Source organism: Pseudophryne corroboree, chromosome 6 (genome assembly GCF_028390025.1).
Source record: "Pseudophryne corroboree isolate aPseCor3 chromosome 6, aPseCor3.hap2, whole genome shotgun sequence".
In the NCBI taxonomy this organism is placed as follows: Eukaryota; Metazoa; Chordata; class Amphibia; order Anura; family Myobatrachidae; genus Pseudophryne; species Pseudophryne corroboree.
Window position 1 is genome coordinate 363,643,667 of NC_086449.1, and position 19,940 is coordinate 363,663,606.

The following is a 19,940-nucleotide window of genomic DNA, read 5'->3' on the forward strand; positions in this document are numbered from 1 at the left end:
AATTCTTTTGGGAACCTGTATCTTCTTGTCAGGATTTTTCCAAGCCTTTTCAAAAAGAGCGTTCCGTTCATGAGAGGGAGGAAATGTTACCTCAGGTTTCTTTCCTTTATACATACAGACCCTAGTATCAGGAACAGCAGGGTCCTCTGTTATATGCAACACTTCTTTTATTGCCACAGTCATATACTGAATGCTCTTAGCCAGTTTTGGATTCAATCTGGCATCACTATAGTCGACACTGGAATCAGAGTCGGTATCTGTATCTGCTATCTGGGTAAAAGCACGTTTTTGTGATCCCGAAGGGGTCTGAGCTTGTGACAATGCATCCTCCATGGATTTTCTCCATGTCTGGTTCTTAGACTCAGATTTATCAAACATCTTAGACAACTCAGTCACAATTGCATTCAAAACACTCAACATATTTACCCAATCATCCGTCGGCGGTGCCGAAACGGTCACTCTCACAGTCTTTTCTGTCCCCACTCCAGCCTCCTCCTGGGAAGAGCACTCAGCCTCAGACATGTCGACACACACATACCGACACCCACAACCACACTGGGGCTATAGGAGACAGACCCAACAAAGCCTGTTAGAGAGACACAGAGGGAGTTCTGCCAGCTCACAAACCAGCACCTATCCCGGTACTGAACAGACCTGTTAGATAGATATATATATATATATATATATATATATATATATATATATATATATATATATATATATATATATGAGGAATAGTCTCGATTTCATAGGGAAAGAGCACAATCTGCACACATATAAAAGCAACTATTGTACCTGGTTCAGCTCCAAGCTATTTACCCCACATCTTCAGGCCCTTGTTTAGTGGTACTATGGCACTCAAGTATTCAAATACATAGGCTCCTTAATCTCAATTGAACTCAAGTAGTGCAACAATTTATCAAGTTCACTAAAATCAATTCACAAACCTTAAATGAAGCAACCCAGAAGTTATCAAAAACACAGAAGATATTGCAAGCTACTGAAGTTTATACCTTGTTTGACAGCTGAGAATTTACCTGTTGGCATGGAGCAATCCCCCCCCCCCCCTCCCCAAGCCTTTTAGTAAGATTCAGCGCTGTAGGATCTCAGTTGTTTTATAACACGTTTCTTCATAGTCCTTTACCGTTTTGATCTCTGTGGGGGAGATTCAACTGTTTTACCTCACAGCTGCCACTAGATGATGCCCGATGGAGCAATTCAATTGTTGCGTTGTTCGAGCAGGATAGGTGCGTGGGGGTGGGGAGGTATGACGACACATTTCAGCTCGTAGCCTCATGAGGTGGCAAGCTGAAATATGCGGCAATTTTGTACTTTAGGCACCCAAAGCAGCACACCTTAGAAGGGTTTAGCCACTTTGTGCAACTAAAACTGGTACTAATAGGCGTGCACACGCCCTTGTGGGGGTGCAACAATTTAACGGCTTTGATGGGCGCCCACAAAACAAAATTACCCCATGTTTGACATCCGAGTGTAATGCTCAATTTTAGCGTAATACAAGTACAAGAACACAGGTATAATAAAAGATAAAATGTAATAGTAAACAACAAAAAACAAACAAAAAAAAAACCACACCTTCTGTAAAGAAACAATTAGAAAACTAAAAAAGTGAATTACAATAGAACTCAAAATGAAGAAATTTTTTTACCCGAAAGCAGCATAGAACATACCATATCTTGATTACAATGGTTTGTAGAAGACAAGCCATCAATGCGAATATCTAAAGCCCAGTACTCACGGGCCGATCAAGGAGAGATGCGTGCTGAGCGAACCGCTCAGCACACATCTCTCCTGCCGCTCAGCACAGCGCGATCTGTGCTGAGCGTGCGGGGGGAGACGGGGGGGCCGCTCACTTCACCCAGCGGGTGAAGTGAGCGACCCGCTAGATTGGCCTGCATGCAGGCCAATCTAGCAGCGGCGATAGCGATGTGCGGGGCCGCGCATCGCTATCGCCGAGGGGGCTACACACGGAGCGATCCTGCCGATATTCTAAGCAATCTAGTCAGATTGCTTAGAATATCGCTCCGTGAGTACCCCCCTTAAGAAAGCAGATTGGCTTTAACCAGGACACTTCCAATCCCTAGCTGCTGACTAATCTCTGGATATACTGACTTGCTTAACACAAATGCAATCAACAGCTGCAAGCTGAGCCTTTTTCAGGAAGGAATTTTCATGGGAAGGGAGCTTTCAGTGAAACTGTTAATATTAATGTTATATACAGAGAATGATGTAAGCAGTTCTCTGGGCTAAAGTGCAATAAACGGCTTCTGGTCTTCCACAGCAATAAAACATGCACACCACTTCCAAGCAATTTGGCCCCTATATCATACACTGTCTATCTTGGATTATTTTATCACCTACAGCACAATACTTGTAGAGGAACTGTACATATTTGTTCGGGCTCTCAGCAACATATTTGCTACAACAAGTAGTACAATGCCGAATTTGGGCAGTACAGATGGTGTAATGGTTAGCATTACTGCCTCACAGTACTGAGGTCATGGGTTCCATTCCCACCATGGCCCTATGTGGAATTTGTATATTCTCCCTGTACTTGCATGGGTTTTCTTCCGGGTACTCCGGTTTCCTCCCACAATCCAAAAATATACTGGTAGGTTAATTGGCTCAAAATTAACCCTAGCATGAATGTGTGTACATGCGATAGGGAATATAGATTGTAAGCTCCACTGGGGCAGGGACTGATGTGAATGGCCAAAATATTCTCTGTAAAGCGCTGTGGAATATGTGTGCGCTATATAAATAAATGGTAATAAATAATCAAGACATCAGTGATAGGTAACCAATTCCCTTAAAAGGCCTCACTGAGCAGACCTCTAACATACAAACAGGACAACACATTTTTAATCTCTGTAGTAAGTGAAATTAAATTATTCTGATCAAGTAAAGACACCTATCTGTAATAACATTTCAGCAGGCCTTTTAAATAAACGTTACAAGCTATAACAAACACGTTGGCAACAAAGCAGGAAGGAGCCGAGAGGATTTGTCCATCACCATAGCAGACTGTGTAAAGTCATCAGTAAGATTTTGGCCAGACATTCTATTATGGTCACATTTATGAAATGCTCTAGTATTCTTTGGGCTGAAGGACAAATCCATCCCTATATTGATCTGCTTACACACAGCAAAAACTTTCCATCCTTTTTTATTGGAACTTCCTGTCCTGGTTGTCTTCTTTGAACCAGCTTTGCCCTCAGTCCCCATGGTCATCTTATAGCTTTCCTAGTTCCACATCGAACATAGGGAAAGATGCATCAGGTCTTCTAAACCAGCTTACACTTATTTTACAAAATATACTTGATAAATGCTAGATAGAAGTGCCTACTGGTTGCCATGGGTAACCATTCCACTGGTCAAGTCTATAGAAGCTTTATCACCCCCCCCCCCCCCCCCCCCCAGTATCACAGCGATTGCAGGTGTGGGGGACTTTGGCGGTTAGCCAGATTAAATCATCTGCACTATGATTCACGGTTAGACGCACACTACAATGCAAATCTCGGACTTGAAGGTATGACATAGTGCGATCTTGTGAGAATAAGCACCTCTGCATGGGAACCGCCTTGTCCTTACCAAATGTAAGTAAACAGATAATAATGCAGATAGTTAGCTCGATATGGGCTAAAGGGGAAACGTGTCACAAATAATGTTGTGCCACAACACACGTGTTACAGGGGAGGGGCCGACACATCCTCTATATGACTTGGCCATGTCAACTCCAGTGGTACACGAACACTTTAAGGAAGCTCACACAATTCTGTCTCCACAGAGACATTTGCAACATTAACAGGTATCACATAGGGGTATATTCAATTAGGGACGAAAGCTGCCCTCTGTCGAAAAGACGGCAGTTTTAGACTTTTTAAGGTTGAATCGTGATTCAACCTATTCAGTCCCCGCTATTTTTATTCGACAAGTCTGAGAATTCGACTTGTCGCATAGTACGTAAATCGGCGGTATAGCTGCCGATTCACGTACTTTTGAGGGAAACGGGGCCAAATTCGACAGGATTTGGCCCCGTTTCCGACCATCTCAGTCCGACATAAAAAAAATGTCGGACCTTAGAGGAGGAGAGGTGCGGGGAGACGGGGGAGAGCCGCTGGCAGGCAGGGGAGAGTAGCGCTACAGCACAGCGCTGCAAGAGGATGCGTCACAGCCGCGTCGCTCACGGCAGCGTCCACCCAGCTCCAGAAAGTGAGGTCACGCTCGCTGGAGTTGGGTGGACACTGCCGTGAGGTCTGGCGGCTGCGAGACATCCTTCTGCAGCGCTGCTCTCCTCCGTCTGCCCGCGGCTCTCGCCCCTCTCCTCCGCTGACAGGTCTCATCTCAATTCGACTTTTTTTAAAGTCGAATTGAGATGGGATTGAATAGGGGTAGTCGGATCCATTCCGACAAATGTATGTCGGAATGGATCAGACCCTAATTGAATATACCCCATAAGGGTAAAGGGGTTCCTCTTCTCCTGTGCGACAGCAAGGTAACATTTTATTGTGGTCCATTCTAATTAGTAAAATGAACATGGCCCACAAAATACTTGTGCACCACAGATATATTAGGACACTATTTAAAAGTGCAAACTAAAATCAGTATAAATGGCATGTGTAGCTTTCAAAGTTGCACCTACACAAATCGTAGTGTAATGCAATTTTCTTTTGCATGCAGGGAAATACTGCCTAATTTTACATGCAATTTGGAGATTGATAAACGAAACCACATTTTTGTAATATGTATTTTAGCTAAATACTGTTAAGTCTAGATTAAAATGCCAAGGAAGATGTAAGCAGTAAGGCCTTGTAGAGTAATTACCAAAGATATTTGATGAATCCGCCATCACTATATTAGGTTACAACTAGTGTTTATATTCCCATTTGAATTCTGTGAAATGTTGTAACAATCCTACTTTGCCCATGCATTATTTAATTTCAGAAGGAGCAGGAAATGAGAGTCAGCAGGCAATCACACTGTACACAGGATGCAGACAACAGCATGGAACATGTTCCATGGATAAAGCCATCAGCATTTTTCAATTAGCAGTGACCTTTAACATCTCATTGTTTACAGCTCTTTCATCACCGTCCTAAAACTGTAAACTGCTCTTGTATAGAATGGAGTTGACTCCTATTACTACAAATCTAAAAACTTAAGGTGTTTAATTATTGGGGAAACATGCATCAGATCACTCGCTGTCCTACACCATTAAGTAATCCTCAGAGCGGTAACATGCATGATGGAGGCAGCACTCTAGACAGCTCAGAGGCAAGAAAGATAGTTTTATGTGGGAGCCATTCCTAGTCAGAACTATCCAGTGCCACCTCCCCATGCACATCGCAGCTTCTCCATGTATTGGATGTTTGCAATTATATGGGTCGATTCAATTCGGCAACTTATGAATAGTGCCGGGAATTAGCTCCCGACGCTATTCAATTCAGCTGCTAGTTACCCGCAATTGTCGGGAATTCTGCTCTCATCCCCGGGGATGAGAGAAGAAACCCGACAAAAGTGCTGCCACGCGGCCGGCGCGAGGCTGATTCTGTCGGGAATCAGCCTTGTGCCGGGGAGTTAAGTCGGAGAATGCCCGTTCTCCCGACAATTCAACCTGTTTAGTCGGCGAGAACGGGCCATCGCCGTCTTAACTGGAGCTGAATTGAATAGCGGCGGGAGCTAATTCCCGGCGCTACTCATAAGTTGCCGAATTGAATCGACCCAATATTTTGCTACTGTTAATATAAATGGTAGAAGTTCTGATATTTTTTAGATCTCTCATACCATTGTTGTGTGGCTGTGTTTATGCCATCTGTTATATCTGATTTGACAACAGTCACATTTTGCTTTTCAATATACTTTCATTAATAGCCTATATTGTGCTTAGATAGGCGTTACATTTTTTGTATTAAAGGTATTTACATACTGACCTGATGCATGAGCCTTCTGTACATGAACATGTTATGTGATGTCAATGTAACACAATAAGAAGGGTTAACAGTATATTGTAGAGTTATTTTGTAAAAATATGGGTGTTTTACAGGGTATGGGTCAGTAGGTCGACCACTATTGGTCAACATGCATTAGGTCAACATGAAAAGGTTGATATGTGGGTTTTTTTAATTCTTTTTTTTGGTGTTTTCTTCATAAAGTGACGGGGAACCCCAATTAGTGTACTGCTTCGCTCGCCATACTTCGGGCAAGGTTACCCATTTGTAGTCCACGTGGATCGTAAAGTATGACATTTTTTTTTTTTTTTTTTAAAAGACTGGTCAACCTTTTTCCATGTCGACCTAGTGCACGTTGACCTAATGACCTAGTGACCATGTCGACCAATAGTGGTCGAACTAATGACTATCGACCTAAGTATTGTCGACCTAATGACCGTATCCCATTTTGCAAATTATAATGAACCTCGGAAATACATTAATGGGCACTTTTATTAATTGTAAGGGCTGTATTTATTAATATACGCATTATTGAAGATCAGCTAGATCATAGGTTCTCAAACTCTGTCCTCATTACCCCATACAGTGCATGTTTTGCAGGTAACCCAGCAAGTGCACAGGTGTATTAATTACTCACCGACACATTTTAAAAGGTCTCCAGGTGGAGCAAATTATTTCACTTGTGATTCTGTGAGGAGACCTGCAAAACATGCACTGCGTGGGGTCCCGAGGACAGAGTTTAAGTACCTGTGAGCTAGGTGGTTGTCATTTGCTCCTGACTCTTACAACCTACTCCAAAATGCCACAAGCATATCCCATGCAGTGGGCATTAAAGAGCAAGTATTTTACATTAATATACATTAACGTGTATTACTGAGTATTTTAGAACGGAATTACTTGTAGTGTGGACAGATACTTAATTTTTAATCCCACTGTAGAAAATTACAAATGTTAGGTGGGAGGTGCTTCCCCTAAAGACTTGTTCAAAGCAATGCGTGATAAAACAGGGCATTCTGCACTCTTATGTTACATCTCTAGAAGGCAATGGGCAGAACTAGCCCATTACAAAGACTCACCCCTTTTTTTATGCGTTCCAAGATGTGGGTGGGGGGGGGGGGGAATCTGATTTAAAAATCTTTTTTTTTTTTATAATTTCAATTGTTTATTTAAATTGGATTTTTATAAAAATCAAATAAACCAAGTAAAAACAATACAAAGTCCTTTTAAAATACTGTAACTTTAATATATTTAATTTAAATGACTTAAAGTGTCACCATGAATCATGGCACAGCAAACTACACACAAATCACACAAACTGCAAAAGGAAAGAAACAGCAGTGATGATAAAAGTTACAATAGTTGGTAATTGCCTTGCCCGATTTGTAAATCTGACTACGCCTACGTATAAGGTTTTTTTTGAACACCTTAAAATGAAACAAGTTTTGCAGCTTTGTCAGTACCCAAGAGCTTTCTCAGTTTTGACTGCACAATACCAAATGTTGAAAACATTCTTTCTACTGAAGCCGACGATGATGCTGCAGCTGATAGCAATTGCTCCACTGCTACCATGCTATTGTCATTACCAGCTACAGTTTCTGTACCAGTGTGCCTTTTTCACCAACCTGTTGGTGCCACTGCTGACACAACATTGTGCTCAAACAAGAGTTCATTAAACGGGGTTGCTTTTGCTTGGAATTTAACTAGTGTTGATAGAAGGGTATTTGAATGTGGATATTTTTCTTTGGCAAACGTAAGAGCTTCTAACTTTTCTTCTGCAGTTAAACAACCACAGTAACTTGAGTCCATCAAGTTAACAAGAAAATGTGCAGGTCCCAATACTTCATTGTTGCGGTCCAAATATTTCTTCATGCTTGGTTTGTCCAGATTTAGGCCCAGATTTATCAAGCCTTGGGGAGAGATAAATTGCACAGTGATAAAGTACCAACCAATCAGCTCCTAACTTCCATGTAGCAGGCTGTGTTTGAAAAATGACAGGAGCGGATTGGTTGGTACTTGATCACCGTGCTATTTATCCTTCTCCAAGGCTTGATAAAGCTGGACCTTAATTCCTTTGATTTAAAGCAATGATTTTGCTTAAAAAAAAATAATAATCATGTGATTTAAAATAAGAATTTACTCACCGGTAATTCTATTTCTCTTCGTAAGTAGTGGATGCTGGGAACTCCGTAAGGACCATGGGGAATAGACGGGCTCCGCAGGAGACTGGGCACTCTAAAAGAAAGATTAGGTACTATCTGGTGTGCACTGGCTCCTCCCTCTATGCCCCTCCTCCAGACCTCAGTTAAGGAAACTGTGCCCGGAAGAGCTGACACAACAAGGAAAGGATTTGGAATCCAGGGTAACACTCATACCAGCCACACCAATCACACTGTACAACTTGTGATAACCATACCCAGTTAACAGTATGAACAACAACTGAGCCTCAGTAACAGATGGCTCATAACAATAACCCTTTAGTTAAGCAATAACTATATACATGTATTGCAGAGTCTCCGCACTTGGGACGGGCGCCCAGCATCCACTACGGACTACGAGAAATAGAATTACCGGTGAGTAAATTCTTATTTTCTCTGACGTCCTAGTGGATGCTGGGTACTCCGTAAGGACCATGGGGATTATACCAAAGCTCCCAAACGGGCGGGAGAGTGCGGATGACTCTGCAGCACCGAATGAGCAAAGGCAAGGTCCTCCTCAGCCAGGGTATCAAACTTGTAGAACTTAGCAAATGTGTTTGAACCCGACCAAGTAGCAGCTCGGCAAAGCTGTAAAGCCGAGACCCCTCGGGCAGCCGCCCAAGAAGAGCCCACCTTCCTTGTGGAACGGGCTTTTACCGATTTAGGATGCGGTAACCCTGCCGCAGAATGAGCTTGCTGAACCGTGTTACAGATCCAGCGCGCAATAGTTTGCTTTGAAGCCGGAGCACCCAGTTTGTTGGGTGCATGCAGGATAAACAGCGAGTCAGTTTTCCTGACTCCAGCCGTCCTGGCTACATAGATTTTCAAAGCCCTGACTACGTCCAGCAACTTGGAAGCCTCCAAGTCCCGAGTAGCCGCAGGCACCACAATAGGTTGGTTCAAATGAAACGCTGATACCACCTTTGGGAGAAATTGGGGACGAGTCCTCAATTCTGCCCTGTCCATATGGAAGATCAGATACGGGCTTTTACATGACAAAGCCGCCAATTCTGACACGCCTAGCTGAAGCCAAGGCCAACAGCATGACCACCTTCCAAGTGAGATACTTTAGCTCCACGGTCTTAAGTGGCTCAAACCAGTGTGATTTCAGGAAATCCAACGTTAAGATCCCAAGGTGCCACTGGAGGCACAAAAGGGGGCTGAATATGCAGCACTCCCTTAACAAACGTCTGAACTTCAGGCAGTGAAGCCAGTTCTTTTTGAAAGAAAAATAGATAGGGCCGAAATCTGGACCTTTATGGATCCTAATTTTAGGCCCATAGTCACTCCTGACTGTAGGAAGTGCAGGAATCGACCCAGCTGGAATTCCTCTGTAGGGGCCTTCTTGGCCTCACACCAAGCAACATATTTTCGCCATATAAGGTGATAATGTTTTGCTGTCACGTCTTTCCTAGACTTTATCAGCGTAGGAATAACTTAATCCGGAATGCCCTTTTCCGCTAGGATCCGACGTTCAACCGCCATGCCGTCAAACGCAGCCGTGGTAAGTCTTGGAACAGACAGGGCCCCTGCTGTAACAGGTCCTGTCTGAGAGGCAGAGGCCATGGGTCCTCTGAGATCATTTCTTGTAGTTCTGGGTACCAAGTTCTTCTTGGCCAATCCGGAACAATGAGTATAGTTCTTACTCCTCTCTTTCTTACTATCCTCAGTACCTTGGGTATGAGAGGAAGAGGAGGGAACACATAAACCGACTGGTACACCCACGGTGTCACTAGTGCGTCCACAGCTATCGCCTGAGGGTCCCGTGACCTGGCGCAATATTTTTTTAGCTTTTTGTTGAGGCGGGACGCCATCATGTCCACCTGTGGCAGTTCCCAACGGTTTACAATCTGTGTGAAGACTTCTTGATGAAGTCCCCACTCTCCCGGGTGGAGGTCGTGCCTGCTGAGGAAGTCTGCTTCCCAGTTGTCCACTCCCGGAATGAACACTGCTGACAGTGCTAGCACGTGATTCTCCGCCCATCGAAGAATCCTTGTGGCTTCTGCCATTGCCATCCTGCTTCTTGTGCCGCCCTGGCGGTTTACATGGGCGACCGCCGTGATGTTGTCTGACTGAATCAGTACAGATTGGTTTTGAAGCAGGGGCTCTGCTTGACTCAGGGCGTTGTAGATGGCCCTTAGTTCCAATATATTTATGTGTAGAGAAGTCTCCAGACTTGACCACTGTCCTTGGAAGTTTCTTCCCTGAGTGACTGCCCCCCATCCTCGGAGGCTTGCATCCGTGGTCACCAGGATCCAGTCCTGTATGCCGAACCTGCGTCCCTCGAGAAGATGAGCACTCTGCAGCCACCACAGCAGAGACACCCTGGCCCTTGGGGACAGGGTGATCAACCGATGCATCTGAAGATGCGATCCGGACCATTTGTCCAACAGATCCCACTGAAAGATCCTTGCATGGAACCTGCCGAAGGGAATTGCTTCATAAGAAGCCACCATCTTTCCCAGGACTCGCGTGCAGTGATGCACCGACACCTGTTTTGGTTTCAGGAGGTCCCTGACCAGAGATGACAATTCCTGGGCCTTCTCCTCTGGGAGAAACACCTTCTTCTGTTCTGTGTCCAGAATCATTCCCAGGAAAAGCAGACGCGTTGTAGGGATCAGCTGCGACTTTGGGATATTCAGAATCCAGCCGTGCTGTTGCAACACTTCCTGAGAGAGTGCTACGCTGACCAACAACTGCTCTTTGGACCTCGCCTTTATGAGGAGATCGTCCAAGTACGGGATAATTAGAACTCCCTTTCTTCGAAGGAGTATCATCATTTCGGCCATTACCTTGGTAAATATTCTCGGAGCCGTGGAGAGACCAAACGGCAACGTCTGGAATTGGTAATGACAGTTCTGTACCACAAACCTGAGGTACTCCTGGTGAGGTGGGAAAATGGGGACATGCAAGTAAGCATCCTTGATGTCCAGCGACACCATAAAATCCCCCTCTTCCAGGCTTGCAGTAACCGCCCTGAGCGATTCCATTTTGAACTTGAACTTCTTTATATAAAAGTGTTCAAGGATTTTAAATTCAGGATGGGTCTCACCGAACCGTCCGGTTTCGGTACCACAAACATTGTGGAATAGTAACCCCTGCCCTGTTGAAGGAGGGGGACCTTGATTATCACCTGCTTGAGGTACAGCTTGTGAATTGCCGCCAGTACTACCTCCCTTTCCCTGGGAGCAGCAGGCAAGGCTGATTTGAGGTAACGGCGAGGGGGAGTCGCCTCGAACTCCAGCTTGTATCCCTGAGACACAATTTGTACAGCCCATAGATCCACTTGTGAGCGAACCCACTGGTTGCTTAAGTTTCGGAGACGCGCCCCCACCGCACCTGGCTCCGCCTGTGGAGCCCCAACGTCATGCGGTGGACTTAGTGGAAGCAGGGGAGTATTTTTGTTCCTGGGAACTGGCTGCCTGGTGCAGCTTCTTTCCTCTACCCTTGCCTCTGGCCAGAAAGGATGCTCCTCTGACCCGCTTGCCTTTCTGAGGCCGAAAGGACTGCATTTGATAATACGGTGCTTTCTTAGGCTGTGAGGGAACCTGAGGCAAAAAAGTCGACTTCCCAGCAGTTGCTGTGGATACGAGGTCCGAGAGACCGTCCCCAAATAGTTCCTCACCCTTATAAGGCAAAACCTCCATGTGTTTTTTAGAATCAGCATCACCTGTCCACTGCCGGCAGAAATGGACATTGCATTAATTCTTGATGCCAGCAGGCAAAGGTCCCTCTGTGCATCCCGCATATATAAGACGACGTCTTTTATATGTTCTATGGTTAGCAAAATAGTATCCCTGTCGAGGGAATCAATGTTGTCTGACAGGGTATCAGTCCATGCTGCTGCAGCACTACACATCCAGGCTGAAGCAATAGCAGGTCTCAGTAGAGTACCAGAGTGTGTATACACAGACTTCAGGATAGCTTCCTGCTTTCTATCCGCAGGATCCTTTAGGGCGGCCGTATCCTGAGACGGCAGTGCCACCCTTTTAGATAAGCGTGTTAGCGCCTTGTCCACCCTAGGGGATGTTTCCCAACGTAACCTATCCGTTGGCGGGAAAGGGTACGCCATCAGTAACCTCTTAGAAATCACTAGTTTCTTATCAGGGGAACGCCACGCTTCTTCACATAAATCATTTAATTCATCAGATGGGGGAAAAGTCACTGGCTGCTTTTTCTCCCCAAACATAATACCCCTTTTGGTGGTAACCGGGTTAATATCAGAAATGTGCAATACATCTTTCATTGCAGTAATCATGCATCGGATGGCTTTTGTAGACTGTACATTTGTCTCATCCTCATCTACACTGGAGTCAGACTCCATGTCGACATCTGTGTCTACCATCAGAGCTAGCGGGCGTTTATGAGCCCCTGACGGCTTCTGAGTCGCCTGGGCAGGCGCGTGCTGAGACCCCGGCTATCCCAAGGCTGCTGCGTCATCAAACCTTTTATGTAAGGAGTTGACACTGTCGGTTAAGACCTTACACATATCCATCCAATCAGGTGACGGCCCCGTCGGGGGCGACACCACATTTATCTGCCCCTGCTCCGCCTCCACGTAACCCTCCTCATCAAACATGTCGACACAGCCGTACCGACACACCGCACACACACAGGGAATGCTCAGACTGAGGACAGGACCCCACAAAGTCCTTTGGGGAGACAGAGAGAGTATGCCAGCACACACCACAGCGCTATATAACACAGGGCTTTACACTGCTAATAAGTGATTTTCCCAATAGCTGCTTGTTTGTATCGATTTGCGCCTAAATTTATGTGCCCCCCCTCTCTTTTTAACCCGTCTTGTACCTGGATACTGCAGGGGAGAGCCTGGGGAGCGTGCTTCCAGCGGAGCTGTGAAGGAAAATGGCGCTGGTGTGCTGAGGAAGAAGGCCCCGCCCCCTCAGCGGCGGGCTTCTGTCCCGCGTTTTGTGTGACTTAATGGCGGGGGTTTGCACACATATACAGTGCTAGACTGTATTATGTGTGTAATTTGTGCCAAAAGGTATTATAATTGCTGCCCAGGGCGCCCCCCCCCCCAGCGCCCTGCACCCTACAGTGACCGGAGTGTGTGGTGTGCTGTGGGAGCAATGGCGCACAGCTGCAGTGCTGTGCGCTACCTTAATGAAGACAGGAGTCTTCTGCCGCCGATTTCAACTGTTCTTCTGTCTTCTGGCTCTGCAAGGGGGACGGCGGCGCGGCTCCGGGAACGGACGATCGATGTCAGGCCCTGTGTTCAAACCCTCTGGAGCTAACGGTGTCCAGTAGCCTAAGAAGCACAAGCTAGCTGCACGCAGGTAGGTTTGCTTCTCTCCCCTCAGTCCCTCGTAGCAGCGAGTCTGTTGCCAGCAGATCTCACTGAAAATAAAAAACCTAACAAATACTTTCTTTCTAGCAAGCTCAGGAGAGCCCACTAGGAGCACCCAGCTCTGGCCGGGCACAGATTCTAACTGAGGTCTGGAGGAGGGGCATAGAGGGAGGAGCCAGTGCACAACAGATAGTACCTAATCTTTCTTTTAGAGTGCCCAGTCTCCTGCGGAGCCCGTCTATTCCCCATGGTCCTTACGGAGTTCCCAGCATCCACTAGGACGTCAGAGAAATCAAGTTGATTTAGATTGGCACACCCTGAATTGCGTTCTACAGGTTTTAGGATGGCAAACGAAAGAGCATTAACACCTGTTAAGTGGAAGAATCTAAAAAACAGACTGACAGATACACTTCATATTTAGCGGCATCAGGACAGTGGTTCCCAAATCGGTTCTCAAGGCACCCTAACAGGTTTTCAGTATATTCATGGCTGAGCAGTGAGCACAGATGGTACAATCAAATTGACCGAGGTACTAATTAAGCCACCTGTGCTCAAGCATGGTTATCCTTAAATACTGTTAGGTGCTTTTAGGACAGTGGGGCAGATGTATTAACCTGGAGAAGGCATAAAGAAGTGATAAACCAGTGATATGTGCAAGGTGATAAACACCAGCCAATCGGCTCCAATATGCAAATCGACAGTTAGGAACTGATTGGCTGGTGGGTTTATCACCTTGCATATATCACTGGTTTATCACTTCCTTATGCCTTCTACAGGTTAATACATCTGCCCCTGAGTTTGGGAACCTGTGCATTAGTACATACTCGAACACGTATGCTGTAAGCCTGCAACATTAGGTGTTTTTTAATCATCAATTTTCCTGAATGGCAACAAAGGATTTCTAGATTCCTTGTGCGCAATTTGTAATGTACAAATCTGTCCTTACACTTCACATATAACTGGGTGAAAGACAGAAGTCTTATGGGCTACACACTTGGGAATGTAAACACATTTACAATTGGGCGTTAATAAACATCTCATTAATTCACACTAATTTTATTTTTACAATAAAAGTGTGTTTACGGTACAGTGGCACTTGTAAAGGACATCATGACGTAGAGATGATAAAAGAATAGAAAGAAAACACTTGCCATTCTGGATTCTTTTGTAACATAGGTGGAGATGCAAGCTCACTGCTGGCTCTATCCTCCCGCTCCATTATCGGCATAACAAGCAGGCAACCGTGACAGACTTACACTCATTTATATTGATCTGGAATATGGGAGGAGAAGCGTCACTGTTACAGACTTTCCTTCCTCTTTGACCAAGGAGCGATCTGACCTGTAATCTAATGATGAAGCCATGCACACTTCAAGTCTAAACGCAGATTTCTTTACAAAGCAGCAACTGGAGTCTTTAGGTTTATAACTTTGCCACTACTCAGGTTTGCATTCAGACCTGTATAACAACGGAGGCTGATAACTAAAATACAATCTGCAGAAACTGTTCACTTAAATGCAGACATTTGAGTAACTAACTGTAATACTAACATTAAGCACATTTCTACTTGATAATTCTGTAGTCCATTATAGTGGATCTCAAAACAGTGTTGACCACAAAAATTGTATTAAAAGGACATTTGTAAGAACAAAAATTTATTAGCTTGTTGGAATTCTGACGGAGGAGACAAAGGTGTGACTGCGACCAGGTCGTTATTCATAATGTCGACACCACGATATTGACACTAACGTCGACATGTGTAATATTGCCATATGAAATATTTTACAGTTTCTTATATAACGCAGCAAATTCCGTTACGCTTTGAAATATTGACACTCAGGCGTATATTTAGTAAGGTGTGAGTTTATAGAAGTGGAGATTTTGTCCATAGCAACCAAATTCTACTTATTTATCTAGCACCTTCTAGAAGATAATAGCTATAATCCGAATAGTTGCTATGGAAAACAATTCCACTTCTATAACCCACACCTTAGTAAATATATCCCTCAGAATGCAGACTGCTCATTGGGCACCACTAGGAGGGTTCGGAATAGACTGTAAGGAAAGGTTAGGGTTAGGCACTAGGGGGAAGGTATGGTTAGAGATAAGAGCAGGCGAAGGAACTCACCTAAACCGCTGTTTGACACAGATCACCTCCGTACAGTGGTGTATATCTATAATGAGTTCAGGGGGGCCCACAATGCACACCCATTTTTTTTTTTTTTTTTTTTAAATACTCACCTCACCACTACTATGCCGCTCAGCTGTCTCATATTAGTGCATGGGTGCAGGATACTGGCGTCACTTCTCTACACTGGGTATTTGTCCAATGCTACTTCCCCGACTTATCCCCCCTGCAGGTGTTGCAGAGTGGGAGCTTGGCCCGGTTCCTCCCTCCTCTTATTTACCAAGCCATGAAGGTGTGGCAGGCACTAAAAATGCTTTTGAAATTTGATGGATTGGACCCGGACACCCCCCTCTGGTAGTCTAAATGGCTCCCTGAACTGTATGCGCTCGAGGGGAGGGAAGTTTGGGCCCCTAAATCAGTGATTTCCATAAATCATCTTTATACGGATAATACGCTCAAATCCTTCCAACAACTAAAAGATGAGTTTAATTTGCCTAACTCCTATTTTTTTAGATACCTCCAACTCAGACATGCCTTGCAGTCCCAATTCGCCAATTCCCCCCCTAAAATTATACCATTTCCCATTAAGACCTTTGTAAGTTTGCTGGGTCGAGTTAAGATGATTTCCCATGCTTATGGTTATCTACTCGCCAAACTCCATATAGATCCTTTGACACGTCTCCGTGTCAAATGGGAGCAGGATCTGGGCCCCATAGATGGAGAACTGGGCCCTTGCTTTGGAAACTCCGTGCACGGTTACCAAATCCATCAGATATCAACAGATACAATACTTCCTTTTGCATAGAATATATATGACCCCGGCCAGACTGGCCAAATTCGGGACGGGTAGAGTGGGTGACTGCCCTAAGTGTGGGATGACTGCAGGTACTTTCTGGCACCTCATTTGGGATTGTCCGGTGTTGCGGACTTTCTGGGCGGGGGTCGGATCGATTCTGGGGAACACAGGGGTGGACGAGGCCATGCTTACTCCGCAATTTTGCATCCTGGGAATGGGGGGCTCTGACTTTGTGTCTGGTCCAGGGGGCCTATATGCTCGCAACATATGTGCAATGGCGAAGGTGAGCATTGCGAGGCTATGGATGGCCCCTAAGGGCCCTGCACTCCCCGCTCTTAAGGCACTAATAAACGACACTGTTTTTAAGGAGCGATACATTTATATGAAACATAATGCCTCCGCTAAATTTGAAAGAATTTGGTCTCCATGGCTGGAATCCATATACTCCGTCCCAGACCCTACAATTTAATGGTGATAGGGTTACTAACAGGTCCTGGATTTGCCAAGTTATGATCTTCTAGGGCCATAGGCTTCCCTCTCACCCATTGGGTTGTGAATGAGAGGGTGGCCCTGTGCCCAGCTGGACAGGGTAGGAGCTAGAGTGCTTGTATCCCCCAATGCGTCCTCTTCCCCCTAATGTTTTTTGTCTCTGTTTTTTTTATTTTTTTTATCTCTGGGGATCTCTGTGTTTGGTTTCTGATTGTTTTCTTCTTTTTTTAAAAGGTTTTACTCGGACGGGTTGTCCGTAAGTGTTATATTTGAGGGGGGGGGGGGGGGGGAACAAAACAAAGTAAAATGTGATTTCATGAATACTAGAGTGTACGGATTATGCAAAATAATGGTATATATAACTGTACATTCCTATGCGCCTCTGAGCAAATGACAGTTTGATAATAAGTCGAAAGAGAATGCTGTTCCCCGATGAGGACATGTCATTACGTGTTTATTGTGTTCCTGATATGCAATGTCTGTACGCAAACTACTCTCCTTCGAAATAAAAATTACTTTATTTAAAAAAAAAAAAAATACTCACCTCACCGGAGTCCCTCGCCGGCAGTAGCAAACTTCCGGTAAATGGTGCTGCGTCCATATTTTCGGAGATTTGCGCATACACAGTAAGAAAGTCTCTGAGAAAAATAAGATTTTACTTACCGGTAAATCTATTTCTCGTAGTCCGTAGAGGATGCTGGGACTCCGTAAGGACCATGGGGAATAGACGGGCTCCGCAGGAGATAGGGCACTTTAAGAAAGCTTTGGACTCTGGGTGTGCACTGGCTCCTCCCTCTATGCCCCTCCTCCAGACCTCAGTTAGGGAAACTGTGCCCAGAGGAGATGGACAGTACGAGGAAGGATTTTTGTAAATCTAAGGGCGAGATTCATACCAGCCACACCAATCACACCGTATAACTTGTGATAAACTTACCCAGTTAACAGTATGAACAACAACATAGCCACGGTTCCACCGAAAAACTGTAACATAACCCTCATGTAAGCAATAACTATATACAAGTCTTGCAGAAGAAGTCCGCACTTGGGACGGGCGCCCAGCATCCTCTACGGACTACGAGAAATAGATTAATAAATCTTATTTTCTCTAACGTCCTTGAGGATGCTGGGACTCCGTAAGGACCATGGGGATTATACCAAAGCTCACAAACGGGCGGGAGAGTGCGGATGGCTCTGCAGCACCGATTGAGCAAACAGGAGGTCCTCCTCAGCCAGGGTATCAAACTTATAGAACTTTGCAAAGGTGTTTGTCCCCGACCAAGTAGCTGCTCGGCACAACTGTAATGCCGAGACCCCTCGGGCAGCCGCCCAAGAAGAGCCCACTTTCCTAGTGGAGTGGGCCTTAACCGATTTCGGTAACGGCAAACCTGCCGTAGAATGCGCCTGCTGAATCGTGTTACAGATCCAGCGAGCAACAGTCTGCTTTGAAGCACGAGCACCAACCTTGTTGGCCGCATACAGAACGAACAAAGCTTCAGTCTTCCTGATTCTAGCCGTTCTGGTCACATAAATCTTCAAAGCCCTGACTACATCCAGGGACTCGGAATCCTCCAAGTCCCGTGTAGCCACAGGCACGACAATAGGTTGGTTCACATGAAAAGATGAGACCACTTTTGGCAGAAAGTGAGGGCGAGTCCTCAACTCTGCCCTATCCACGTGAAAAACCAAGTATGGGCTTTTATGTGATAAAGCCGCCAATTCGGAAACACGTCTTGCCGAAGCTAACGCCAACAACATGACCACTTTCCACGTGAGGTATTTCAACTCCACAGTTTTGAGTGGTTCAAACCAAGGTGACTTGAGGAAACGTAACACCACGTTAAGATCCCAAGGCGCCACCGGAGGCACAAAGAGAGGCTGAATATGCAGCACTCCCTTCACAAAAGGTCTGTACTTCAGGAATAGAGGCCAATTCTCTTTGAAAGAAAATGGATAAGGCCAAAATCTGGACCTCTATGGACCCTAATTTTAGGCCCAAAGTCACTCCTGTTTGAAGGAAGTGAAGTAGATGGCCCAAATGGAACTCCTCCGTAGGAGCAGCTCTGGCCTCACACCAAGAAACATATTTCCGCCATATACGGTGATAATGTTTTAACGTCACGTCTTTCCTAGCCTTGATCAGTGTAGGAAAGACTTCCTCCGGAATCCCTTTTTCCGCTAGGATCCAGCGTTCAACCGCCATGCCGTCAAACGCAGCCGCGGTAAGTCTTGGAACAGACAGGGCCCCTGCCGCAGCAGGTCCTGCCTTAGAGGAAGAGGCCACGGATCCCCTGCGAGCAACTCTTGCAGCTCCGGATACAGAGACCTCCGTGGCCAATCCGGAACAATGAGTATTGTTCTGACCCTGCTTCTTCGTATTATTCTCAACACCTTGGGTATGAGAGGAAGAGGAGGAAACACAGAGACCGATCTGAACACCCAAGGTGTCACCAGAGCATCTACCGCCTGAGGGTCCCTTGACCTGGCGCAATACCGCTTTAGCTTTTTGTTGAGATGGGATGCCATCATGTCGATTTGAGGCAGTCCCCAACGATCCGTGATCTGTGCGAAGACTTCTTGATGAAGTCCCCACTCTCCCGGATGCAGGTCGTGCCTGCTGAGGAAGTCCGCCTCCCAGTTGTCCACCCCCGGGATGAACATCGCTGACAGCGCGCTTACATGGCCATCCGCCCAGCGTAGAATCCTGGTCGCTTCTGCCATGGCCATTCTGCTCCTTGTTCCGCCTTGGCGGTTTATATGAGCCACTGCCGTGACATTGTCTGACTGAATCAGAACCGGTTTTCTCCGAAGCAATTCCTCCGCTTGACGCAGGGCGTTGTATATGGCCCTCAACTCCAGGACGTTGATGTGGAGACAAGACTCTAGGCTTGACCAGAGACCTTGGAAATTTCTTCCCAGTGTCACTGCTCCCCAGCCTCGGAGGCTTGCGTCCGTGGTCACCAGGACCCAGTCCTGAATACCGAACCTGCGACCTTCTAGTAGGTGAGCACTGTTCAGCCACCACAGGAGAGATACCCTGGTCCTGGGAGACAGGGTAATC

General features: G+C 45.8%; 1 protein-coding gene across 5 annotated transcripts in view; it reads right to left on the bottom strand.

Moving 5' to 3' along the window:
* IMPDH1 (inosine monophosphate dehydrogenase 1) overlaps positions 1-19,940 on the bottom strand; it is a 133,815-nt gene that overhangs the window by 103,121 nt on the left and 10,754 nt on the right. Inside the window, exon 1 of one of the 5 annotated variants that reach the window (XM_063926683.1) lies at positions 14,621-14,735. The exons of the other annotated variants lie outside the window; for them this stretch is intronic. Within the exon in view, the coding sequence (XP_063782753.1) occupies positions 14,621-14,697 (77 nt within the window). The 5' untranslated portion in view covers positions 14,698-14,735. Of the gene's footprint in view, positions 1-14,620; positions 14,736-19,940 lie in introns of those variants that run through there. 5 annotated transcript variants of the gene reach the window in all.